The 25,498-nt window shown below is 34.2% G+C and overlaps 6 protein-coding genes across 11 annotated transcripts; 3 read left to right on the top strand and 3 right to left on the bottom strand.

Annotated features, from left to right (window-relative positions):
- The first annotated feature begins 1,440 nt into the window (after positions 1-1,440).
- Calr (calreticulin) lies at positions 1,441-5,800 on the top strand. Its single transcript, XM_018543598.1, has 8 exons — positions 1,441-1,592; positions 3,295-3,399; positions 3,483-3,686; positions 4,060-4,211; positions 4,606-4,872; positions 4,960-5,196; positions 5,337-5,480; positions 5,684-5,800. The coding sequence occupies exons 1-8, from the start codon at positions 1,508-1,510 to the stop codon at positions 5,699-5,701; spliced, it is 1,212 nt and encodes a 403-aa protein (XP_018399100.1). The 5' UTR covers positions 1,441-1,507; the 3' UTR covers positions 5,702-5,800.
- Positions 5,801-6,303: 503 nt separating this feature from the next.
- Positions 6,304-10,855, bottom strand: LOC108776871 (E3 ubiquitin-protein ligase TRIM23). 4 transcript variants are annotated; one of them, XR_001940804.1, is made up of 7 exons: positions 10,484-10,855; positions 9,525-10,091; positions 8,865-8,973; positions 8,313-8,686; positions 7,646-8,014; positions 7,122-7,366; positions 6,304-7,028 (listed from the first exon to the last, which is right to left on the bottom strand). XR_001940804.1 is itself a non-coding variant. In XM_018543604.1 (7 exons), the coding sequence occupies exons 2-7, from the start codon at positions 10,550-10,552 to the stop codon at positions 7,208-7,210; spliced, it is 1,647 nt and encodes a 548-aa protein (XP_018399106.1). In that variant the 5' UTR covers positions 10,553-10,624; positions 10,702-10,855; the 3' UTR covers positions 6,304-7,207. The 4 variants fall into 4 exon arrangements, 3 of the variants coding, with proteins under 3 accessions (XP_018399106.1, XP_018399105.1, XP_018399107.1); XM_018543604.1 differs by having other exon boundaries at positions 6,304-7,366; positions 10,484-10,624; positions 10,702-10,855; XM_018543603.1 differs by having other exon boundaries at positions 6,304-7,366.
- A 591-nt stretch (positions 10,856-11,446) lies between these two features.
- LOC108776872 (U11/U12 small nuclear ribonucleoprotein 25 kDa protein) lies at positions 11,447-12,092 on the top strand. Its single transcript, XM_018543606.1, has 2 exons — positions 11,447-11,730; positions 11,841-12,092. Exons 1-2 carry the CDS (start codon positions 11,449-11,451, stop codon positions 12,090-12,092), a joined length of 534 nt encoding a protein of 177 aa, XP_018399108.1. The 5' UTR covers positions 11,447-11,448.
- Positions 12,093-12,756: 664 nt separating this feature from the next.
- On the bottom strand, positions 12,757-13,635 carry LOC108776882 (ATP synthase subunit s-like protein). Its single transcript, XM_018543617.1, has one exon. It carries the CDS (start codon positions 13,570-13,572, stop codon positions 12,757-12,759), a length of 816 nt encoding a protein of 271 aa, XP_018399119.1. The 5' UTR covers positions 13,573-13,635.
- A 1,299-nt stretch (positions 13,636-14,934) lies between these two features.
- CYLD (ubiquitin carboxyl-terminal hydrolase CYLD) lies at positions 14,935-20,097 on the bottom strand. The gene is made up of 11 exons (XM_018543609.1): positions 19,378-20,097; positions 18,243-18,387; positions 17,913-18,146; positions 17,183-17,358; positions 16,982-17,095; positions 16,659-16,882; positions 16,348-16,520; positions 15,962-16,258; positions 15,753-15,868; positions 15,461-15,677; positions 14,935-15,289 (listed from the first exon to the last, which is right to left on the bottom strand). The coding sequence occupies exons 1-11, from the start codon at positions 19,849-19,851 to the stop codon at positions 15,099-15,101; spliced, it is 2,361 nt and encodes a 786-aa protein (XP_018399111.1). The 5' UTR covers positions 19,852-20,097; the 3' UTR covers positions 14,935-15,098.
- A 1,747-nt stretch (positions 20,098-21,844) lies between these two features.
- LOC108776886 (CAAX prenyl protease 1 homolog) lies at positions 21,845-25,197 on the top strand. 3 transcript variants are annotated; one of them, XM_018543625.1, is made up of 7 exons: positions 21,845-21,906; positions 22,539-22,679; positions 22,954-23,100; positions 23,410-23,613; positions 23,735-24,250; positions 24,508-24,651; positions 24,738-25,197. In XM_018543625.1, the coding sequence occupies exons 2-7, from the start codon at positions 22,578-22,580 to the stop codon at positions 24,954-24,956; spliced, it is 1,332 nt and encodes a 443-aa protein (XP_018399127.1). In that variant the 5' UTR covers positions 21,845-21,906; positions 22,539-22,577; the 3' UTR covers positions 24,957-25,197. The 3 variants fall into 3 exon arrangements, with proteins under 3 accessions (XP_018399127.1, XP_018399125.1, XP_018399124.1); XM_018543623.1 differs by lacking the exon at positions 21,845-21,906 and adding an exon at positions 22,313-22,356; XM_018543622.1 differs by lacking the exon at positions 21,845-21,906 and having other exon boundaries at positions 22,323-22,679.
- The last annotated feature ends 301 nt before the right edge of the window (positions 25,198-25,498 follow it).

Genomic DNA, 25,498 nt, shown 5'->3' with positions numbered 1-25,498 from the left:
ATTTGATTAATAAAATTTATTAAAAAAGGAGAAAGAGAGAATTGCGCGCGCGGTATTTATTAGCAATTTTAATTAAAATTTTGAGAATATTACAGTTTTAACAATTTTAATATTAGAAAATTTCTATTTATGGATTTCTATCGGCTATTTACCTCTTTCCATTTCTGTTTCTTGCTTTTCATCTTGTACTTCTCTTCGATCTCTTTCAGACGCGCCAGCGCCGCGTTTGCTTTTGAGGAGAGCATTTCGCTTTTCCTCGTTTTCTTAAGTCCCAGTGTTCTAAATTTATCTAAAAATTCCGTGCTCAATTTTATGTATGTGCATCACTTGTAAATTTCAATTATCCACAAAGTAACGAGAGACGAGTATCTTGATTTTGAAGTGAGTCACTGTAACTCATTCTATTCGTTCTCGCCATCATGCTCGCCATGACAAGTTTGTTTTCTCGTTGTCATGGAAACTGTCTAGGACAAGAGTCATTAAGTGGTCATTAGATCCATTAAATATAAAACACGTATACAATATTTACTGGCAACTTTATCGCGCTTTGGAAATATGAATAAATTTTGATAACGATCATTTAATTATATTTTTATAAAAAATTAAATAAAAACATGGCATGACAGTAAAATATTCTGTTGATTCTTATATAAATTGATCGAACATCCCAGTAAATATTAAATTACATGTAACCTATATGCATGTGTTGTAATTTTTTACTCAATATAAACAAAATTCATGTGTTAAATAAGTTATATTGTTTATACCAAAACTTTTAGATGATTCTAATCTGTGACATCACAACTCAATTGAATGCATGTTCTTTTTCATTCTGATAATAACTGCTAGATTAACTGATTTTTTACCTGCAATCTGCACAAGCCGAGTATACAAAATTACGTCATTGTAATTAATTAATTATAATCAATTATTCTTCTTAATGAATAATTCATAAATAAATATATATCATTATCTGAATATATAAATACTAGAGTTTCACTTATTGTATTAAAATAATGAAAAGTAAACTTGTTGAAAATAAAAGAAAAAAATCGTTTTTTTTTTCTTTTTTCAGAAGAAATTGCGTGATCCTTTCAAAAATATAGCGCGAATTTGATCATCAATTGGCGGTATATCCGTTGCATTGGGCGATCCCGTCTAAATCCGGCTATCCTCGTCTTCCGCGCCCTGCCATATCGACAATAGATAAAAGAGCCGCGATAAATGATCGTGACGTAGAAGTTGCGCGTGGCGCGGCGCGGTGAACGGCGGCGGCCAGCGGCGCCGGCGATTGCCACGGCGCGGCGCACCGCTGGTTAAGCGTGGTCGGCGCTGATTGGCCGTCGCGCCGTCCGCCAATCGGCGCCCTCCATCTGTCTACCTCGACGGCCGTAAACTCGCCAACCACGTCCGCGGAGCGAGCATTATCGGGCAGTTCGTCGCGGTGGCAGGTGCGTTTTTCGTCGTCGATTTCCTCGGACTCACGTCGTCCTGTCGGCGTCCGAAAATGCGTGCCTCCTGTGCGTTCGTCGTACTCTTGGCGTTTGCCGTGGCCACGGCGGAGGTGTATCTCGACGAGAAGTTCAACGATGGTAAGAGCCGATTTTAATTTGTCGTTCACAAAGACTCGGCCCCGGCCCGGCCCGGCGGCGAACAATCGTTTGGGTGGCGGTAGTGGCTTCTCCCTTTGCCACGAAGACCATCTCGAGTCTCGCGGATCTCGCGACGAACCACACCCTCGATTATTCCGCCGTACGCGGAATTTCTCCAATCGAGAGGGCCTAGCGCCGCGTATAGACACGACGGAAACATCGTCTCTACGCGCGACGTGTCGCGGAGAAAGGACGTGGACGCGACACGGCGGCCTTCCCTTGGTAACCGCACGCCCTGCTGCGCTCCGGTGGCCCGTTCCATCTCGCCGGCCGACGTCGCATATCTTTCGCGGGCGAGCGTCAGTTAACGCGACGGGAATTGTTAAGAACCGTATCGTGACACATCGCGTTTCCGCATTTCAAGCCGTATCAGCCATATGTGCCTCCGCAGGCAGAGAGAGAGAGAGAGAGAGAGAAGAAGGATAAGAGGAGCGTCGAAAGATCGAGTAAGCGACACGCAGTCGGAACATCGGAAGTCGCTTCTCATGGCAGCCGCCGCATCGCCACCGCACCGCCAACATGACGCCGCACAGATCGATCCGTCGATCCGTAATGTTAATGCTCGACGAGCGGCGCCGACCTGAGCTTCGTGGCTCCGATCCGAGGCGAGAACTCCGACGTGGCTCGAGTAAACGGGCTCCACAGGTCCGTTTGCGTCACCACGTATCTCTCGGCGCTCTTCTTTCCTGTATGCCACCATTCCGCTTCTCTCTGTCCCGTGCGAATTCATCGCGCCTCGGCGCCTCCGTGGCTGTCGCGCTTCGAAGTACAGAAAGTACTCGGCGAACGGATCTTGTCATCGGCGCGGACATTATCCCGTTAAATGCAGGATTTCGACTTAAGTAGTATCGTCCCTCTCATCGCGCTTTGTACTTCAAGCTCGTTTCGTTTTAAAGTAAGCGAAGTGTAAAAAAATATGACGGACCTTCGGTCTCTTTTTTTTTTTTACCTGTTCTCGATTTCTTTCTTTTTTTTTTTTTTTTACGTATCGAGCGGACGTGGATAGTTGAGCCTTGACGGAAGAAAAGAATTGCAAAAGAAACAGATCTCTTATGTTCGCCGATGACAATGGAAGCGCGACAATTAGACTTCGTTCTCCTCCTTGTCTCTATATTGAGATATCGTTGAAATTGAGCCAGCGAGGAAATGTTTATCTTTTCGCCTCTCTACGGCCGTTACCTTCTTAATTTTTAACCGGTTCTCTTCCCCCCTCCCCTTCTTGTTCATCTCCTACTTGAGAATGCGGTAGAAATTGTTTGTAACCACGTTGCTTTTTTTTTTATTCATTATTTCTCCGATAAATTGAGATTCCGAAAAATACACGCGATTTTTTGTTTTTAGGTGGAAGTCGAAAAATATTATAGCTTGTAAATTTATTATAATTTTGTCAATAAAATTTTTTTAATGAGTTTTTATTTTCCTCATTAATGGTTTTCAAATCTAAGATTCAATGTGATTCGTTAAATAAATTTATTAACATGAATAAAACAAAGTAAATTAAAATAAAATATAAAATAAATCTTGATAAAATATACGCTATAAAAAATATATTTTATTAAACAAATTAGATATTTATAGTTAGTAAAATATACATTAAAAATTGTTATATAAATTCGTCACAAAGAGATTGTTGATATTTCAGATTCCTGGGAAAATAATTGGGTTTATTCCGAGCATCCTGGTAAGGAATTCGGAAAGTTTGTTTTAAGTTACGGAAAGTTCTGGAACGATCAAGAAAATGATAAAGGTATTTTAAAAAAATATAGATAATTGATTACGAAATATAAAATTCACTTATGTAACGAGCCCATTTTGTCAAATTCTTCTCAGGTATCCAGACGTCACAAGACGCAAGGTTTTACGCTCTCAGTAGGAAGTTTACTCCATTTAGTAATAAAGATAAGACCCTTGTTATTCAATTTACTGTAAAGCATGAACAGAACATTGATTGCGGAGGTGGATATGTTAAAGTATTTGACTGTTCTCTTGATCAGAAAGATATGCATGGTGAAAGTCCTTATCAGATTATGTTTGGTAAGTTTTCTTATTGGAATATATTATTAATAGTGAATAATTAGTAATCCTCCGAGCCTAAGAGTCACTGGTCATACTGGTCATGGTGTATGATAAGTGCTATAGGAACTCGGAAAGAAATATTCTTTCATTATGCCCTGTAATAAGTATATATACATATTATAGGCACCAGAAAAGATACATTCATTAAGTTAATTAGCTTAGATATAATTTAAATTGTCTTACTTTTTATGTAAAAATAACTTCATATCATCAATTTAAAAATTATTACTTTATACGATTACGCACATAAAATTTAAATATATGTAATATATATTTATCTTCTTTTTATTTATCTATTTTAAAACTAAACGATATCTTTACTTCTATATAGGACCGGATATCTGTGGACCTGGAACCAAAAAGGTTCATGTAATCTTTAGCTACAAAGGAAAGAATCTTCTAATCAACAAAGATATCCGTTGCAAGGATGATATTTACACGCATTTGTATACTCTGGTTGTCAAACCTGATAACACCTACCAGGTAAATATGCGTTACGTTCCATGTAAAATTATAACTATCGCAAACCGATGACGTAAATGTAAGACAAACAATAAGGAAATTAACATGTTGAATTTGCTATTGCTTGCATTATAGTTTTACAGTCTATTGTGATTAGCTACTTCGCTTTCTGCTTATGTTTAAATTTCTTCTGCCATGATCTTAAACGTTATCGAGCCTAGAGTCACATGTTCTCACTGATTGCCGTGAAGGATAAGTGCTACAGGATCTCGTAGAACAAAGATTATCTTGTTTGTTAATTGTATAGAGGGGATGCCGCTCACTATACGCATACAGCAAAGAACAACACATCAATAATATCACTAAACGAAAGTTTATCTGATTTGATGACTCTTCAACAAAAATTATTTTTCAGGTACTTATTGATAACGAAGAAGTTGAAACTGGCGAATTAGAGGCAGATTGGAGTTTCCTCCCTCCGAAAAATATTAAGGATCCATCTCAAACCAAGCCCGCTGACTGGGATGACAAACCCAGCATCGATGATCCCAATGATAAGAAGCCTGAAGATTGGGATAAGCCCGAGCACATTCCTGATCCCGAAGCAACTAAACCAGAAGATTGGGATGATGAAATGGACGGCGAATGGGAAGCGCCCATGATTGACAATCCTGATTATAAGGTTTGTATATTGAAATTTATATGCATTCAGAAGTTTATCGGATACTTCATTTATTAATATTATTTTTAAAATTATATTATTTTTCAGGGTGAATGGAAACCGAAACAAATCGAGAATCCCAACTATAAAGGACCATGGATCCATCCTGAGATTGATAACCCCGAATACACGCCCGACCCCGAATTGTACAAGCGCGATGAGATCTGCGCTATTGGTTTTGATTTGTGGCAAGTTAAATCCGGTACCGTTTTCGATAACGTTTTGATCACCGATGATCTGGAGGTCGCGCGTAAATTTGGCGAAGATGTCTGGAAAAGCACTTTTGTAAGTATTTAGTCATTATTGCTATTGCCTTTTATTAATTTATCCAATTATTGATATGTATATGATCAACTCATCATAGATATATAAATTTTTAACAATAAATGAATTAGAAAATACATATTTTATCCTGTAAATCGTAGGAAGGTGAAAAGAAGATGAAGGATACGCAGGATGAGGAGGAAAGGAAACGGAGAGATTTAGAGGCCAAGGAAAACGAAGATAACAAGGATGATGAGGACGATGAAGATGCAGATGAGGAAGAGCACACTCATTCAGATAACGAAGTAAGTATAACATTCTATGGTAGCTGAATTTACACGTCTTATTTTGAAATTTTACGACTAAACTAGCGCATGATGTTCATATTTTTTCTGATATTTTACTGACGAGAAAAAGTTGGAATTCCTCGTTTCTGAATACAAACATTCTAATAGATTCTTTCGATTTTATACGATCAACGATGTTAACTGTTTTTGTTTATTTGCAGTCGCATGACGAATTGTAAATAAATGTGTCGCGTATGGACACAAACACAGACTGTATTCCAGGAGCTACGTGGTCGCGACACGCACTAAATTCTCCCACAGGCACAAAATTGTAATCTAAAAACACAATAGCAAGAGAGCAGGATAATACCCTTGTTGATTACGTCGTCCATCGTATTGTCCGCAAGAACATTGTATTGAACATTCTGTTTTAAGCTTTTAAAATCTCGCCCGGTTTTGCTAGTGTTTTTGGCCTTGGTAACCACAGCGCCTAAAACATTCTTAGCTACCCAAGAAACTTTTTATTCGAGTGAGTCTATTGTCCTGAAATATTACACGCTTAGCTCAAGTGATCTATATTTCTGCAAAGTGTGTGCTGGAATACGGAAAGAACAGATATTAGAAAGTAGAAACAAATGGAAAAGAGTAGGGAAGAAAGAAATAAGAAGAGAGTCGTCTAGCCCGTGTCCACCATCGGCGCAGCTCCACAAAAGACTCTAAGTTGTTCCGTTTTTGTTTGTCAAGTGTTTTTATATACATTAAAAGGTAATTGAGATGTAATTTAAATAACACGATGCTATATTATATATAATATATACATTATTTCAATTTCCGTACAATGTACGTGTAATTCAAAGAAAAAGAAAAATCGCTCCAATTATTAATAAAAAAAAAAAAGGCAAAACGTAAGAATGATAGATGTGTGCAAATGTGACTGAGTGATTACAATTGGTATGATTATGTATCAGAGGCAGTCCAATAACCATGTAATAAAATAAATAAGACTTTTCTAGATGTGCTCAGGCGTTTATTTTCGTCTCAAGCGCTCACCTCGATCGAACGTAAAACCCAGTCCTGTTGCTGATCCATTTTCACCATTTGTAGTAATGTGTACGAATCGATTGTGCAAATTGCTTCCAATTACCATTGTATATGTATATATATGCATATACACGCTATTTTATTGTATCATGTTCGAGTATAGTTAATCTTGTAACTCCATTTTTATATCGGAAAATAAACGGACATCATTTTTCTCCGAAATGACTATGTCGTGACTTGCGAATTATTTTCTTTTTTTGGTATAGCGTGACTTAATATATTTATCTCGTAGATTAACGAGCTAATAAAGGGAGATTCGCGGCGATATAATAGATTCATCATTCACACGTTGACATCCATACGTATTGAGCAAATAAAAGAAAGATTTATATTAGAAATAACAAAAAGATGACAATTATAAAGTATGATCGACGTCGAAATGTGTTGTGTGGCTGAGATATTGTTTTTTAATACAATTCTCTGAATACGTATGACATTCGATAAGAGTTTATTTTATGGGAATAGCTAGAAAAAAACAAACTATTTTCAACGTCTACTGTACGTACAAATATTTATCTTGCATGACATTTATCTATCTAACTTCAGTCTGCTTCGTACCATTTTTGCGTGGAAATCACAATTAATTAGCGTTAAATATATCTTCGGCTTTTTCCATACATAAATAATTTTATAAAAAAAAAAGTTTATACACATTGCGTCGAAAGCCAGTCAAGACCCTGCAGCGTACCACTGGCATTAGTAACTAACGATGAGCCTTGAATGTGCCATATTCTCGCACAACAAAGTTTATGCAAGCCGAGTATATCAATTAATTCCTCCACACTCGCACAGCCAGGAACATCCTGTAAAAGTATTTTGCTTGGAATTTATATAATATCTTGTAAAATAAATGTATTAGTTAATAGAAAAGTGGATTATTATAGATAAAATGACAAAATTTTTTAAATATTAAGCTTCTAATAATATGTAAATAAATTCGTTGTTTATAAAAATTTAATATGACGAATTTATTTACATATTTCTCGTTAGAAGTTTAATATTTAAAATTTGTTATTTTGTCCAAAATACATAATTACATTTATCTTATATAAATATTTTAAAGATAGGAATGGTACATTTACCTGTTTATTAGCATATATTAAAAGCAGAGCATCCTTCAGCTCTCGTTCATAAAGTATCTTTGATAATTCTTTTCGTGCCTCTTCAAAGTGAGATCTATCGCTAGCATCAACCACGAAAATAACAGCTTGCGTGTTATGATAATAATGCTTCCATAGTGGTCGAAATTTCTGATGACCGCTAACATCCCAAAGAGTAAACATGAGATTCATATACTCCAAGCTTTCAACGTTGAAGCCAATAGTGGGAATCGGTGGATTTGGCAATGTAACGCCTCGCATAGCAGATAAAATGCTTGTTTTTCCCGCACCATCCAGTCCTAAGATTACTACGCGCATATCAATCTTTGTTCCAATGTGTATTCTGTTGTCCTGTTGTAAAATGAAGCATTGGGGAAAAAATTTATTAACTCTTTATTAAAAAGTTATATTTTAAAAAAACAATTTACTATTATTGATTATTTCTATTAAACAAAAAAAAATAAAAGTATAATATTTGAAGTTCAAAAAAACAATGATTAATGTATAAGTTCACTATAATTGCTTTATAATACCACTCTAAATTAGTTATTTAAAATAAAACAATTTATTCTACAATTAAAAACAATGACAATTAGGATGTTATATAATTCATTCTATATTCATATTGTAATAAAAATTATCTGCGAACCCTGCTAAATATAATTGGAATGGAGGACTCGGGACTGAGAAAATCCGGTCCTAATTGCGCATAATGTTGCTGCTGTTGCTCCAATGTCGCCAGCACTTCCTTGACTTTCTCCGAGCTGCTCAGCAACTTCCAATCCTCGGAATCGAGTATGCTTTCGCATTGGATGCATACACCGGCCACTTGCGATCGCGTGGTCGTGAGATCTTTCTGTTGTTGTCTCAGTGCGCAAAGTCTACCGCGAGTCTCCGTCTCGATGTATGCCATCGCTGTTTTCTCTTGTTCGGTTAAAACAGCACGTAATTCCTCGAAATGGTATCGTACCCTCCTCCTCGCGTCTTCGATCGCCCAGCCTTCTAATTCTTCGATTACTATTTCTGAAAACACAAAAATATAAATTGAGCATAAATAAAATGATAAAATATGAATTAGAGAAACGTTTAAAAGATACTATGACTTTTTGAACAATTTATATCAAAAAAATTAATTTTGGTCACGTTTTTTCTAAATTGCTAGTATTAGGTAAAATTTTTGAAGAAAAAAAGATGTAAATACCTATTTTATGTGCAGTATCTCTCATGCTTTCCATAAACTGTGTCATCTTCTGCAATGCCGCGATAATGGACTTCCTAATATTTTCTGCTTCTTCCTCGACTAATACCGGCTATAATATAAATTTAAAGCAGATGAGATATTAAAACATATTGACATATAAAGAAAAAAATTACAAATAATCCCTTTAAGGGTTTTTTCTATACAAGAGGTGTGTTTCATGAGTTATCTCAATGTCCAGATCCATTAGAATACTAAAGTCGGTATATATAGTCGGTTCTTATTTCAAGACTGCTTTAAGTAAAGCCAGTGGCACACGATGCTTGTTTTCCTGTTGGATTAGAATCTTGCCATTGTATTGACTCCGATAGCAAGAATCTGATCCAGCTAGCAATCCAGTAGAAAAACAAGCTTTGTGTGCCGCCTGGCTTTATGTCTTAAGATGCTAATGTGGCCCTATGATTGGTTCATAACACCTCAAGATTGAACTTAAGACGGTCTTGAATATAAAAACTGACTATGAATACCAGCCCAAGAGATAGAAAAGCTATTTCTTGTCCTGATGAAGTGAATTGCAATGTTCATAGAACATTGGAACTCTGATAATGAATCTGGACATGGAAATAATCCACATAGAGCTCCTATAATCACAGATGATATTACCTTGTGAGTACTATGTTTGCCATATTCTTTACATAAGTAGCACATCAAGGAATTATGACAGCCTTCCTGAGTACATGTAAATTCAGCTACGTCTGCTATGTGTATTGGACAGCGTGGCTTCTCACGCGGCTTTTCTGACAACGGCACACGTCTGTGTTTGCCCAGGGTCTTGGATGAATGTGTAGCAGTGTCGCAAGCCTCACACAAGTGTGTGGCACAAACAGTACAGTAAAGAACTGCAGTATGAGCCTCATCCTCATCGCACAATAGATTCGACTGAAGCCTCTCACTCTCCAACACCAACGTTTTCTGGCTGTTAGACTGTTCCAGCCGTTCAAGCAGTTCGATAAGCGCAAAGTTCTTCTTCAGGCAGTAGATGCTATTCTCGTGAATAGCGGTGGGCTGTCGATCAAAGGGACACAGTAGAAACTGCTGCTCCTCAAACATGCAAGACCTCAACCTTAGCAAGCACGAGTGGCATACCGTGTGTCCACAGTGCAACAAACGTGGTACCTTCACACCATCTACAGTAAAAACCTCCTCACAAACACGACATTCCAGAACCTGCTAACATTTATTGTAATATAATCTTAAACTCAAGCTAAATTACAATATAATCTTAAACTTTTAATCAAACATATTCATGATTAAATATATTTAGTTCAACAAACTTAATCAAATAAAATATTTAAATCCTTCCAATACAAATAACTATTAAGTTTGTGAACAGTGTAATTTTGAATGATTGTAATCAAATTCCGATTAATTCAATCATAAAAATGGTCAGCAAATTTTGAACGATATAATTTGTTTCAAATTTTCATAATCATCTAATTAATAAAAAAATTAATAATTCTATATCTATCTTAACACACTATGGATATCATTCAACAATCGGAATCTGATGGAAGTCACTCTTGATGCATTATCGTTTCCAAATTTGTCTCTTACAGTCTTACATTTGATTTAGGTATAGTTTTTGGCGAATGCTTCGTGTATTTACTCAGTCGATCCATGTTCTCATCCATTGCGGAGATCAGTGGAGAATCTGATGTTTCGCTCGTCCGTTTCTCGTCCAAAAAATTCAACCGTAGTTCACGCTACAGAGGTAATAGTAAAATCAGTTCTGAACGTGAAAGTGCTTAAATTAGTTTTAAATCTCTTTAAATCATTAAACCAAAGTGAGATCATGGAATGATGTAGCAACACCGCATCTGTGTGCACGACATTGACGATGCGAGATTTTGCATTCTAATCTTTATGGAAATCTCTTGAATCTTCCTCAATCTTTTCGCCAAATCCGTCTACCTTGTCCCTCGTCGCGAACTTGCGAAGTGTCTAATGTTTATAGAGAATTTCGGAAAGATTGGGATGGATAGGAAAAGTGGGGGTAATTTGCAGTCCATTAGTCCATAGTTATATTAGAGAAACCTAGAGTAGACATCCTAGCCTTTTTCGTGTACCAAATCTCACAGGGTAATGTCCACGTTTTTGTGGTTCTTCTCAATACTATTACATGGGTTATGCAAAAGTCTTGCTGCGGCCTTTAGCCAACTTATCAAAAACGACACTTTTTAATAGTTGGAGCACATTTAACTGCCAAAACTATTGAGAAAAGTGTTGTTCTTAACAAATTAGTCAATAATAATTTGTCCCTAGAAAGTAGAGTCTCCAATTGGTTCTTAATAGTTTCCCGAATACGAGGGACAATTGCGGTTGCGCTTGTAATTGAAAATCTGAAACAATTTTTAAATATTTGTATAAAAACGTAGAGAATAAAAAAATCTTCAAATATTAATATTTACATGTACTCTCAATAATGTAAGGATTTTATGAATATATATATATATATATATATAATTTTTATATTATAAAAATTACAAATCTGTTCTGATAGGTTAATATTTGAAACAAAGATGACAACATGGATGATATCAAAGATTTAAAATTTAAACGTACAATGAAAGATGAAGAAGAATCGTGTATCAAAGTTGAATTGAAGTCTGACACCACACGACTGAGTCATCAGGAATTAATGAAATCAACTAAGGCAACTATAAACAGTCTTGTTGAACATGAACCATTGCTCTCCGGATTGCCTTCTGATGTTACAATAGAAGAACTTAAATCACAGATTGCAGTTGCACAAGGACAAGCCATAACTTTATTCTTAAATCGCGGAGAATTGCCAAAGCTCGCAGTGGTGGTAATAATTTATTTTTACATGTTTTACAGAGCAAACTCAAATTATATTGTATCTGTCAAATTATGTTCAAATTGTATTTATCACTTCAATAATACATTCTTTTGTTTCAGGTATCTCCACATAACACAACAGTGCTTGATTTGAAAAAGGCCATTAAGAGACATACAAATTTGTCTTTGAAAAGAGAGAATGTCAAGAAGAAGATAAGTTGGAAGCACGTCTGGAAGAAATATTATCTTTGCTTTGGAGATATTAGACTTTCTAACGATAACGAAAACATTAAAGCTTATGGTATTATTAATAAGGTGGAATTACATTTTACAAAGAGGCGTAGGGAAAAAAATAAATTGATAAAAAGTTAACAGCATTTTTAGACAAATTATTATTTATACTATAGTATTCCACTTAACATTTCTAATGACAAATTAGATTATTGCATTAATACTGGATTAGTATACAAAACTGCTTTATAAAGTAAAATATAATATACATTATCACTTAAAAGTATTTATTCATCTTGATTTTTGTATGTATCTTTTCATGTGTCTACATTCCATTCTAATTCTATTATTTTCTCTTCATACACACACACATACACACACACACACACACACATATATATAGAATATAAAATTCTGAATCATCAAATTTTTATTAAGTTTAAAATCTAAAAAATTAGAAAAGAAGAGCAGTAGTGCAAGTAATAGTAAGTAATTTAAATCAAATGGCATAATCTAAGCCATTTTAACAATGAAACAATACATGTAAATTTTGCTACATGACATAACAATATTATTGAGTATTTAATCATTCAAAAATATAAATACTTATGAACCTTTACATTTAATTTTGCTAATTTCATGTACAACCATTTTTAATATAGAATAATTTAGTGAAATGCAAGTGACCGAATTTACTATAATTTATAACTCTTTAAAATTGTGCAAAAAATAATTAAATACTATATAAATAAAGATAAAGATCTTTTCTTACAGTTACAAGCTATATTATGATTCTAATCTTTTATTAGTCTTTAGATTTTTCTCCAGGTATAAGAATTTCACAGGTCAATTCTGGTATGCAGTCCTCCAACATAAGGCAACTTAGCTCAAAAGCGACAGACTTATTATGATTTGTTACAATCAGTTTCTTCAAAGTGATCATTCTGTACAAAGATTCCAGGCCTCTTTCAGTGATCTTCTCGCAACCAGAGATGTCCAGATATTCCAGTTCAGGGAACTCAGCTGAGATCTTGTCCAAGCCCCAGTCGTCGATGTTCTTACAGTCCTTGAGACTGAGCCACTTGAGCTTCGTAAGACCACATATGTTACTTAGGCCTTCGTAATACAGATCAAACCCATTGACGTCTACCGCTTCAAGGATGTAGCTTGGATCGTGATGCTTAGGTAACTCGTACGAGCCCTTCTTGTCTTGATCTATCCAGGAAGTGCTACCTTTGAATCTGACTCGGCCATCACGATGGACGATGAAATAAGCGGTGGCCAGATTAGCGCCTAATACCTCGTGTCTCATCGGTTGGAATCGCTGAGAGAACTTGATGTACTCGACCTTGTTATGCTTCAACCACTTCGAGATATTACCAAAAGAGAAGTCGGTCTCTTTGGAAGCGGCAGTGGGAAACCAGAAGATTTTCTTAGGCTTTTCTGGGTCATCTCCGAGTTTGGACGTTACCGCATCGAGTTCCTTCTTTCGCCACTCTAACTGTCGATTCTCATGCTCCACACTGTAACTACGTACAACTTGTGCGAATGCGTTATTCGGGAAGCATGAACGCTTGTGCAGTTCTTTATTACATGCGAATACCAATCGTTTCGTCAACATTATCAATTAAAATCTGAATAAATTCCAAGTAAGCTTTCGATCTGAGAACGATGCACGCATGCTGTTTTCTAACCTAATCTGATTCATGTTCGGTTCGGTTGTAACCACAGTTTGTAACTTTATCCAATTGTGGTTGACAGAACAGCTATCTCTCGCTTTCGCTCTGATTCTGAGTTTGATCAATCTAGATGTATAGTTGGTACATAACAATATTTTTTAAATGTTCCAATTCGTATAAAAATTAGAAAACTGTTTATCAGAGTTACGATGCAATCTGACAAATGCATTTGACATCCTCAAATATATAATATATATTGTTAATATTTTTAATTGTTATTATATATTATATGAAGTATATTTCAATTGGTAATATCATTATGGTGAATAATAATTATGAATAATTATAATATGACTAGAAATGTCTTTTCCATGCTGACCAAGTTATGGCAAATTCCAGTTGAAAAGAAATTGATAGTGTTATGAAATAAAATATGTTAAAAAATACATTAAAAAGTAAAAAAGTATGTTCCCTTGTGATACAAATCTGGCAGATGCATCTTCGAATAAATAATGTCAATTATATTAATATGTCAATTTTATTTCTTACAACATATATATTCTGCTTACAAACATATATTCCTATTTTGTACATAAATTTTGAGACCTTGGGATACTGTCTCAGTCTACAATTTAAAAAGATTTATACATTAAATTAATTTACAAATATTTTTAACTTGATTTATTGGCTCATTGCCCTGTTTCTCTATATTAATTGTTTAAAAACATATTGAGCCTTATTACAAACATTTTAAAAAGATTTATATAAACTTATTACATCGTCCCAGAAAGCTAAAAGCAGGAGATTGCACTTTTACAGTAATGCTAGAATTAACATTACTTTAGGTAGGACTTAATGTCGACAGGAGTGACAGGTCAACTCCAAATTCATTTGTTGCACTTTATTCACAATACCATATTTTGTCTCTAAGAAAACAAATTTTGCAATTTTGTTCTTAAAAATATTACATTAAATGAGATTATCTGCTTCTTATCACAATATAGACAGAAACATGTTCAATTCTATTTTTTCTCATAGAAGTAACATTTTGCCACAAGATTTTTTTGGCTTATATTTTACAAAACTGCAAAATTTCCATTAGTTCAGTCAAAATTTGATCTTGAAAGTATTATAATAAAGTTATCTGCACCTCAACTGCATTATAGACATAGTGCAGATCGAATATTCTCCTTTTATCTAGTGAATTTCTAATTTCAAAAGCCAAAATTCTGTTTCTTTCTAGAAGAAAAATTAAACTGATCTTCTCGATAGATCGAGTCAAAATGTCTTTTTATTTGGCCTTTTTTTCCAAACGTCTTTATAGCAGATTTCTCTTAATTATGAATATCACACTTATAGAGTGATTCTTTCTTTTATTTTAGCTATAATATGGTTGAATAGAAATTTGTTTTCGATAGAGATTTCCATAGTCTCTCCTGTCAACTTTAAAAATAAGTTGTTTTTTAAGTTATTTGTACATCATAACATCTGGAGATTGATACATGCACATGTATGCATCGCAAAGTAGACGTTTTGCGTGTTCGGGCAAATGACGATCGTCTTTTAATTCAGTCAGGTAAGTTCCTCCTTCTTCACTCAACCAGTAAGGAAAATCTGGACATGGCACCATCTCTGGTATATTATATCCATTTTGCTCTCCTGATAAAAAAGTTTACGCTTAAATAAAAATCACTAATACATAATTATTTTAATAATTCAATATTTAAGATTCTCAACAATAAAATGATTTGAGATCGATAAAAGATATAAAAAATATACAAAAGAAGTTAATTTTATATAGCTATTTATATAAATATGAGTGAGAAATACCTTTTCTGTCGGCCATGGAATCGAAAAAACACCAAGGAGCTTCCGAACCAGGACCGCATTTTACAAATGAAACATAGTGCGAAGTTTCAATGCAGACCACCGCGGATAACTCCAAATATAGACGCGGTACAGGACAATGTTCTTGTAGAATTGTAAACTCCATAGGTACGTTTAGCTTCTTTGGTTCGTGATTTGTTCTTCGTTCATGACGATGTACCTAAAGGAAATGTCCAAAATAAAAATTGATTTTTGGATTTCTTATATTTATATATCAATTTCATGCTTTACGAACTTTTTCAAGGCACTGTAAACAGAAAGCTATACTTTCGAGACCGACACCGCATTGTCCGTAACATTCCTTGCACTCGAATTCCGCCAATTTGCCACATACTGTGCATTGTCTGGGTGCTGCAAAATGACATATAAATATTGAAAATAAAATGAGTTGTTTAGAATAAAAGCGATTATTGTAACTTGATGTTCGATACAACGATACTTAACAGTCTTCGATAATGTCTGTTACATCGAGTAGTAACGTAGGCTGTATTTTCTGATACATTTTAAATGACTTTCCAAAGCGCGGCATTTGTATGATGAGACAGGAAGGAACTTCCTTCAATCTGATGTTACTAGTTAAAAAACTCTGCTCCAATAATTGCTGCACAGTCGGTAGATTTAAATGGTCGTCCTTTTCGACAAACAATTGGTAATGGTAGGCGTCCTGTCCAGAACTTAATTTGAGGAACGGTTCGGCATTCAAAATTTGAGCAACTAGCGACGTTAAGAACTCCTCTGGATCTAAATAAAAACAAAATTATTAAGAATCACTAGAAGAATGATTAAAAATAGAACCCATTATTATAATATTTCGAAATATAAAAGTATACCTTTTTCTTCGCTAGTGAGGCCGGAAACTGACGATAGTTTTTCAAGCAACGTCCTGAGTTTCATTACACGATCTGCTCTGACAAACATATTTTTTCTCAAAGGATTTACAATCTCCTCTCTTAAGACCCTTTGCACTTCTTCATATTGTGGGCAATCTTTTTCATTTGGTGGACTAAAAAAGTAATTGCATAAAAACTTGTATAAAAACACTTATATTATATTTATGCAATAAAATCCATTTTTGCTTTCAAAGAGAAATAATCTTTTCAATAAAATATATATTCAATTATATCGAAACAAAATTAATTACCGAAACAGAAGATTGTCAAATACACTAGTAAATGTAAACATGCTGAAAAGAGTAGCGTCCAAATAGCACGAATTATGATGGCCTTGAATACCACGATACTTCCCACATATACTTTCCAAGTCTCCCTTGACGGAGATAGGCCGTACTATACCCGTTATTACAGAACTCTCCATATTACCGAAATTATCGTTATTTATTAGTGTAGGCTGTTCGTTGAGCTTAGTCTGTTTATGACAAATGTTTCTATAATTCTCCTATTTTCATAATTAACACGTAATATGACGTAAATTAATATTGAAAAAGTAATGAATAACTATACTAACACTTTCGTAATGAGAACAGTGTTCAATGTCTGTGAATACAGCTCGATAAGGCCTACAATGAAAATATCTGACGTCTTTGTAAGTTCCATCGGTACCTAAAGGATGTCCATTATCCTATGAATAAAATATAATGTTCTAGTCTGTTCTATTGCTCTTTTATAAAATGCAAAACAGCCTACTTAATACACTCATTTTACTTACTAGCTCGACAGCTGCCATCAATTTGCCTGGACTTGTACCAGGCGGTGAGCCAATCCAACGAATAATTCCATAATGGATATCTGAATCCAGAAGTACTTTTACATTAGATCCCACTATTAAATCTCCTTTATTCTCTAGCCTGTTGAATTTCTTGATTTCATTTTTCTCACCATTACCTATTGCAAGTGACAGATAGTTATAACTGATTGTTGTTATTGAAATACTTTTATATTAATACTTAAAGACAATGTGTAAGGAAGCAAGAGTAATCATTTTTCTGATGTAAAAGTATAAATATTATTTCGGAAGAAAAAAACGCGTGTTTGAATTAAAAGTGCAGTAGAGGTAGCATGTCAATTGTATCTTACTGTAATCCAACATTATGCCACGCGCATCTTCCACATCACTGTATACATTTGATTCTATATCACTACTCCATTTGTGCTCCAATACAAAAATAGGAATGTTCTGTAGTTCTGCTGCCATTGTTAAACAAAAATACAATAGTTTTAAACTGCTTTATAACCTGGCAGCAGCCCTCTAGGAAGTCGGGCTAGGTTTTGTGCATCTATTTTTAAAATACCTGAGCTATTATTAACTCCCTCTATCGCACCAAGGAAACTAAAGTCTGGCACTGGGGCTAATTTAGTTTAGGGTTTTTAGGGAGAAGTATAGACAGAATAAGTATATATTTAATAAATATTTGTTGCTTTCACGATTGTGAAATTACCACATTTAAAAAGAGTATGATCGACGGTTTGAGTAAAGTTATTAATATCATTTTCAAGCTCTGACTTTCCAGTTTGATGACATTCTTTTAGTATGTTGACAGATTCTTGGTTGTTATTTTTGTTATCATCAAATAGAGTAAACTGTTCTAATAAAACAGCTGGTGTACTCTCAAGCATGGATCTTTTCTTATCGTTATTATAGTCAATACCTGTATTATTTTTCAAAAACAATACTGAAATATAAAAATATTTAAATTGCATGATTATAAAATTAATAATGAAACATTGATTAGTAAATGATTCATTAATGAATTATGATTAATAGATACTTTTTTCAATGTTGGTAGAAATTGAGTCAGTTTCTTTATAAGGTAATATATTATTTATAGTAGTGAATATCTTAGCAGCATTCCAATGTGTGGAAATAAAATATTCTTTAGCCAATAAGGATGTTTTGGATAGTTCCTGACTTTCCTGTAATATATATGTATAAATTATTGTTAATTGCATATTGATTCACATGTGTTCGCTTGTTTATTATATTGTAAAATTATCTTAAGATTCAAACACTTCCTCTTTATTAAAATACATCCTGTAATTAGTCTTTTGATAAAGATAAAAACATAATTTTATATTTTGTGCAAGTTTTTCATTTTTTAAATTAAATATTTTTATAATAGTTTTATATGTCCAAAAATAAGATTTATTGAAATTAATCCAAAAGTAAAACTATGTTATTTTACCGACTTATTTTAAAACTTAATTCAACAATATTTTATTTGTTCTCTTTTATACCATATATATAATAATCATAGATACACACATACAAAGAAGAGCTATAATTTTACATACAAAAGATAGACAAAATAATATGAATATCTGAGAAACATATTATTTATTTTATTATTAATAAGAAATTGACCTCTTACTTGCTTTTTATACATATTCTATCCTTATTGAAACAAAATCACAATTTTTGAATTATCAATATAACATATTATCTTTTAATTATTTACATAAATAATATTGGAAAAAGAAATTTGTTTTTCACTCTATTCTCCAAACTTGTCCTTTTATCCAAAACTCCAGTACCTTTCTTGACCAATGCAACTACCTGATTAAAATATAATTGAATATTTTGTAATTTTAAAGAACAGGATAAAAACAATTGTTTTCTTCCAATATCTGATAAGCAATTAAAAGATGTTTTGATGGAAGAATGACATAACTTTGTATTACAACTGTTGCTACATCCTTCAAGCATGACTATTTCCAACAATGACAGAATCTAGTATTATCTAAAGATGAACTCTTTATTATATATAAATAATACCTATATGTAATTCTCAGATGTATATAGTTATTTTGTCTATTTCTTATACACAATATACTCTATTTTAAGTTATAAAACTGAGAATTTAAAAAAAGAGCAGCAGCAACTAAAAGCAGCTTTAGTCAATTCACCACTAGTTCAAGGCCAAAATAATGTCCCAATCCCAGCTGCAGCACAGGTCCGATGTATCTGACAAACGCCAATTCTCTAGCACGTCTGTTAGTGGGATCGGAGCAGTACCAGGCTACGTCATTTACAGATATATTTTTTATCTGCTCGCACAGAGCCTCATCGTTCGCTAGTCGGACTCTCTCCTGGGGAGACTGAACAGCGAGCAGGTACTGCCAGACCTTCTGTGACACGGGGATCAGATCGTACTTGTGGCAACGCCATTCCGTGCCGCACCAGGTCTTAGATCCGCCGACGGTGTCGGTCACGCGTACCCTCAACACGCTCTCCCTCAAATCCTCCAGTGCTTCTACAAGCATTCCCAGACGTAACTTGTTAACATTTACGTCGCACACACCAAATAGCCGTATCAGTACCGTGTCTTGCTTGGCAACATAGTGCTGCAGGACCCGGTGTTCCTTGCTACTGTCTTCCATGGCCCGGTTTCTTATACGATCATCGCCAGGTCGAGAGAAACATCGATCTTCGCTCGTTAACGTGTTCGCCTGTCAACCTCTTGTTGATGTTTACTTCGTGATCTTTTCACTCTCTTTGAAAACTACATGTTATTTTTGGTCGATTATTTTATCTTCCTACAAATTTCTGACTCTTTTGAGTTTTTTCTTCTTGTATTTTACATATTTTGTTGGATCGTGGACAAAATTTACTTTATTATTTGACACTTTTACACACACATGTAACACACGGTGCAGCGAGTACGAGAAAATCGGCAAAAATTGAAAGTAGATAAAGCTGTCAAATTAGCTAGGGAATTTCTTTTTCGTGTATTGGACGTATGTAGTACGTATGATTATAGCAGGAAGTAAGATATAAGGAGACTCCACTCCGTAAAATAAAAGTGGACCCATTTTAGGTTTCGAGTTCAGTTTCCAATTCTGATGAGTGCGAGTAAGAGAAATGATCATTTCTCTTACTCGCACTTATTAAGCACAGCACTACTAAATTCACGAGCGCTGCGAGTGTTGAGAATCGGAAACTGAACTCGAAACCTAAAATGGGTCCATGTTTTGTAGACTGGCGAGACTGTGGAGTCTCCTTATATCTTCCTTCATGGTATACGTTTCTTTTCAAGAATAGAGCCCCTGTTCTTTTTCTCTGCACTGTGCCCACAGTGCAATAGGTGAAGTGAAATAGATATACGTTTGTTTCACTTCAACTTATTGCACTGTCTGAACTGATGCAGACAGTGCAGGCAAAAAGAATAAGCCTTAAGGTGCTTTTTCATGCGCAGCACGCTGCAGCAGCAATTCGTTACTATTGGTTAAGAATTTTATGTAAGCTAGATGACGCACTTCCGGCGCAAAATACATTTTGCCGCAGTTCGTTGAAGTTGAACCGAACGAACAGCAAGCAGCAAGCGGCAAAATCGAGAAAGCGTACAATATGTCCGTCGTTTCATTATGAAAATATTATTTATTGCAATAAATATTAGGAAAATAAACGAAAAATGGCTTCGGATAAGGTACGGATACATGTTTGTAAATTAGATCATTTTATACTTTACCACAAATTTGAAAAAGTAAAGTGTAAAGTATAAAATAATCTAATTTACAAACATTCGTCCCTTATCCGAAGCCATTCTTCGTTTATTTTCCTAATATTTATTGCAATAAATAATATTGCCTCGATTTTGCCGCTTGCTGCTTGCTGTTCGTTCGGTTCAACTTCAACGAACTGCGGCAAAATGTATTTTGCGCCGGAAGTGCGTCATCTAGCTTACATAAAATTCTTAACCAATAGTAACGAATTGCTGCTGCAGCGTGCTGCGCATGAAAAAGCACCTTTAGGGCCTCTTTCACCAACGCCGATTAGTCCATTTGAATTGACCAATCGCGTCTGTCGTCAAAACTAAATGATAAATGCGATTGATCAATTCCAATGGACTAATCGTCGATTAAGTTAATCGGCGTTGGTGAAAGAGGCCCTTATGCGTTCCGAGTTAAGCGGGGAGCACAGACTTTTGCATAACGCATAAACCATATACATAAAGAATTTGATTGGTCCATTGACTCATGCATAAGAAAATGGGCCAATGAAATTCCTTATGCACATGCTTTATGCGTTATGCAAAAGTCTGTGCTCCCCGCTTTAGTCACAAATCATAAGTCATAAGCTAGAAATGGACCAATCACAGTCGTCAATTTTTAGTTTCTTACTTCCGATTTATGACTTACGGCTTATTGTAGAAGGCCCATAAGACGATCTTAAAATGAAAATCGACTTCGAATACCGGCCTACATTAGTCGCATCGCAGCATGTCGCAAGCGTTGCGGTCCAATCAGAGTCGATCGAGCTTGATGTTGATTGGACCGCAATGTTTGCGATCCTGCGATGCGGCTAATGTAGAATCAGCTTTATGTTAAAGTATGTTCTGCGTCCTTAAACAACGCTCATGCGCGAGTGCGGGCACTGCGGGCCATGTCTGGCATCACTGGCCTTTAGGTGCCTAGGCGGTCGACTCACGAATCCGGGTTCGATTCCACTTACGTGTCGTAAGCTTCGCCCTATACTACGCGATTTTTCGCATTTAATAGTTTCGCATTTAGATTTATTATAATAATAACAGTAGATTATAATAACTTTAGCGTTTAGAACACCGCTCTATCTCGCGATTAAATACTAAAATTGTGTCTTTACGGAGCACTATTGGCTCTAATACGAGCAAATACGGTTACGTAATATCCTGATTCGGTCGAAGGCATTTATATATATATATATATATATGTATGTATATATGTATATATATAACTTAAGGCCTATTGTGAATTTCACTTCGATTTGACACGAGACGAATGTCTGTGAATTGATTACGTGTGACCTCGAAGAAACATGCACTGGATCAGTAAATTTATCGCATGAATTATGACCATTATGAGTGGATGAGAAAGCCACATAGGGGTGTAAAGAAGGAGACGTAAGCAGTAAGAAAATCAAACATGTTGGATTGGCTACTGCCTACATTATTGTCTTACGGTCTTTACTCTGATTGGCCCTTTCGCTTAACGCTTATATTTTATTGCTTAACTTTTTTAAGTGGGCCATTGCCCTCGATTATGTCTTTCTCATTCTTCGCAAATGACGACGGTGTGTATGTGTACTTTAGCGTGAGATACTGAATATCCTGTTAATATATATTAACAAAATGGAGGCAGTTCTGAATTTTTGGGAGAAACACATTCTTGAAACAATTTTATGCGTGAAATGGCTATTAATCTTTTGGAATTATTATTTAGGCTTCCGCCAGGTAAATCTACCCTTCTAACCTTCTAACCCTAATCATTTTTTTCACTTTTTAGAATAATGCTTAACATGCACTATGTATATATAATTCTTAAAATTAGCAAGATTTAATATTATTTGTTATTCAAACGTCTATGTATTTTTACATACTTACATTTTATTTATATTACATTTATTTCAATTATTATTTTAATTCTTATTTATAGAGGTGATTATTTTAGAAATAAATGAATTAATATAATTAAGAGTCAATATTACTAATTTATATATATTTACAGAGAGCATTACTGAAACGTCTGGTTGATTTACCAAAATCAGTTGAGGGTTTAATGAGTAAGGATGTATATGATAAGGCTCGTGCATATGCGTTAGACAGAAATACCTTTGGTATTATACAAGACGCATATATTAATATTTATAATACTGTGAGTACCATGAATACTTCTATGAGTTCTATGTACTGTCGATTAATTCTTCTCTCAATGTATGGATACTTGGATGATCATTAAATTTTAAACAACAAATTTTTTTTATATTTTTGTATGAATTTTATTGATGCTTTAAAAATCTCACTATAGGAGTTTTACAAGACTATCTCATTTTTTATTTTTAGTAGAAACCTTTTAAAATAAAGCAGTAAAAAGATAATGTATAATAAATTATACATTGATGAAAGAGTTGAAACAGAAAGAAATTTTTTAGATATTCATGAATTTGCATTGATGTTTTTACAGTTAATCCTGGTATTTTATGGCTATTACTATTTCTGGCAATGGAGCATTAAAATAGCAAAGTATTGTGATTTTAATCACGAGAATGAAATACTGATTAGTATGATATGTATGTTTATTGTAGGGTTAGTTTCCCACGTAGCCAATCTGCCAATAGCGATATACGATACTTTTGTTTTGGAACAGAAACATGGCTTTAATAAGCAAGTAAGTCTCTACAAGTAACATAAAGACATTTTTATGTATCTTCAAGCATTTATTTAATTATTGAACATTAGATTTAATTGGAACAGATGTCTGGTAATTACTTACTATTATTTATTTACAGACAACTATGTTTTTTATTAAGGACGAAATTAAGAAGTTTGTGGTGGGTCAAATTCTGATTTTACCTATTCTAAATTGTGTAATTTGGGTTGTGCAAAATGGTGGCGATTATTTCTTCTGGTACTTGTGGATATTATTTGTGGTATTATCGTTATTTATCATGATTTTATATCCAGAAATAATCGCACCATTATTTGATAAATATTCGCCATTGCCTGAGGGAGAATTAAAGCAAAAAATCGAAGAATTGGCAGCTTCCTTGAACTATCCTTTGTACAAGTTATTTATAGTTGAAGGCTCCAAGAGATCGTCACACAGCAATGCCTACCTATATGGTTTTTATAAATATAAGAGGATAGTTCTTTTTGATACACTCATTAAGGATTATTGCAAGAAAGACGAAAGTGATGTCGATAAAGAGCATGGTTGTGAAACAGATGAAATATTGGCGGTACTCGCGCATGAATTGGGTCATTGGAAACATAATCATGCTGTGAAAGGATTTGTGCTGAGTCAGGTATAACTTTAAAGTTGATTTATATTTTGTGTATTGTTATTTATGTATATCATTTTGAATTAGCCTTATATTAATAATAATATTTTAATATTTGCTAGACAAACACTGAACTCTGCATCCATTCAAGAATCACTTAATAAAATTTAATAAGATATTTAATAAAATAATATATTTTAAAAAATAGGAAGTATTGTATATAACCTGTTCTTTAGATTTCTCTTTGTATTTAATATTTGGTTTTTAATTTTTTTTTTTAGATAATACTTGGAGCCAATTTTGTTGTGTTTGCCAAACTCTTGCGATACACACCAATGTATAGCGCTTTTGGTTTCACCGATACTGAGCCCATTCTTATCGGTCTATTTATTGTAACAATGTATATTTTGATGCCACTGAATACAGTAAGTAATCATTAAATTTTTCTATACGATTTTTATATTACACATTAAATAGAAAATTATTTATGTAATTTTTTTATTATTTTCAGATCTTTAGTTTTATTAGCATAGTGATCAGCCGAAAATATGAATTTCAAGCAGATCGTTTTGCCACGAAATTAGGCCATGGCGATTCTTTAAAAGCAGCTCTTTTAAAGTTACAGAAGGATAATTTAGGATTTCCTATATATGATAAATTGTATTCCTGTTGGAATCATTCACATCCGCCTACTATCGAACGATTGGAAGCGGTAGACAAAACCCAATAAGAGACGAGTTTTTTATTCTGCGCGGTTTTCATAACTTTGCGGTCGTAAAAATGAGGCCTGGAGTTTACCAATACAAAGGCATTAATTGTTGTTTACGTTACTTTAAACGTTGTATTTTTCTTTTTTGTTTTAATTCTAATATTCAGAGTTGAACGGATCTAAATAGGTCCGAGATAATTATGCTTCCTGTTTATTGTTATAATGTCAATACGATTCTGTTTTTATTATAGTATCTTTCATACTCTGCTCCAGTTGGATAAAAATCTTTAATAGAGCTTTACTCTTTCTATCGTATAACATTTTTATAATAATATAATCTATACATAAATATATTAGTATATTCCAGCATTTGATATTTACAATATGTAAACATTTTTCCAGTATCATCTCATGAACAATGACGATATTTTGTAAAGTATTTTCTTTCTATTTTTAGGGACTTCACACTTGGATATCTTAAGTATATTCTATTTTTCGAAGACGTAGTAATTTTTATATCAAAAAACAGTTGTCTCGTGTGTTAAATCCATCTTGTATATATC

The sequence above is a fragment of the Cyphomyrmex costatus genome, unplaced genomic scaffold (genome assembly GCF_001594065.2).
Source record: "Cyphomyrmex costatus isolate MS0001 unplaced genomic scaffold, Ccosl1.0 scaffold392, whole genome shotgun sequence".
NCBI lineage: Eukaryota > Metazoa > Arthropoda > Insecta > Hymenoptera > Formicidae > Cyphomyrmex > Cyphomyrmex costatus.
This window is presented reverse-complemented; position numbering and strand designations above follow the sequence as displayed.

Bases quoted from the DNA above. Each gene is read 5' to 3' on its own strand.
- LOC108776882 (XM_018543617.1), bottom strand. From the start codon at position 13,572: ATGTTGACGAAACGATTGGTATTCGCATGTAATAAAGAACTGCACAAG.
- LOC108776872 (XM_018543606.1), top strand. From the start codon at position 11,449: ATGGATGATATCAAAGATTTAAAATTTAAACGTACAATGAAAGATGAA. The intron at 11,731-11,840 runs GTAATAATTTAT...CTTTTGTTTCAG, and splicing joins TGCCAAAGCTCGCAGTGGTG to GTATCTCCACATAACACAAC.
- Calr (XM_018543598.1), top strand. From the start codon at position 1,508: ATGCGTGCCTCCTGTGCGTTCGTCGTACTCTTGGCGTTTGCCGTGGCC. The intron at 4,212-4,605 runs GTAAATATGCGT...ATTATTTTTCAG, and splicing joins AACCTGATAACACCTACCAG to GTACTTATTGATAACGAAGA. The intron at 5,197-5,336 runs GTAAGTATTTAG...TGTAAATCGTAG, and splicing joins ATGTCTGGAAAAGCACTTTT to GAAGGTGAAAAGAAGATGAA.
- CYLD (XM_018543609.1), bottom strand. From the start codon at position 19,851: ATGGAAGACAGTAGCAAGGAACACCGGGTCCTGCAGCACTATGTTGCC. The intron at 16,259-16,347 runs GTATACTTTTAT...GTTTTTATTTAG, and splicing joins CCTCACTAGCGAAGAAAAAG to ATCCAGAGGAGTTCTTAACG. The intron at 15,678-15,752 runs GTTCGTAAAGCA...CATTTCCTTTAG, and splicing joins GTTTACAGTGCCTTGAAAAA to GTACATCGTCATGAACGAAG.
- LOC108776886 (XM_018543625.1), top strand. From the start codon at position 22,578: ATGGAGGCAGTTCTGAATTTTTGGGAGAAACACATTCTTGAAACAATT. The intron at 22,680-22,953 runs GTAAATCTACCC...ATATATTTACAG, and splicing joins ATTATTTAGGCTTCCGCCAG to AGAGCATTACTGAAACGTCT. The intron at 23,614-23,734 runs GTAAGTCTCTAC...ATTTATTTACAG, and splicing joins AACATGGCTTTAATAAGCAA to ACAACTATGTTTTTTATTAA.
- LOC108776871 (XM_018543603.1), bottom strand. From the start codon at position 10,552: ATGGATGAGAACATGGATCGACTGAGTAAATACACGAAGCATTCGCCA. The intron at 8,687-8,864 runs GTATTTACATCT...TTGTGTTTTCAG, and splicing joins AGATACTGCACATAAAATAG to AAATAGTAATCGAAGAATTA. The intron at 7,367-7,645 runs GTAAATGTACCA...ATACTTTTACAG, and splicing joins TAATATATGCTAATAAACAG to GATGTTCCTGGCTGTGCGAG.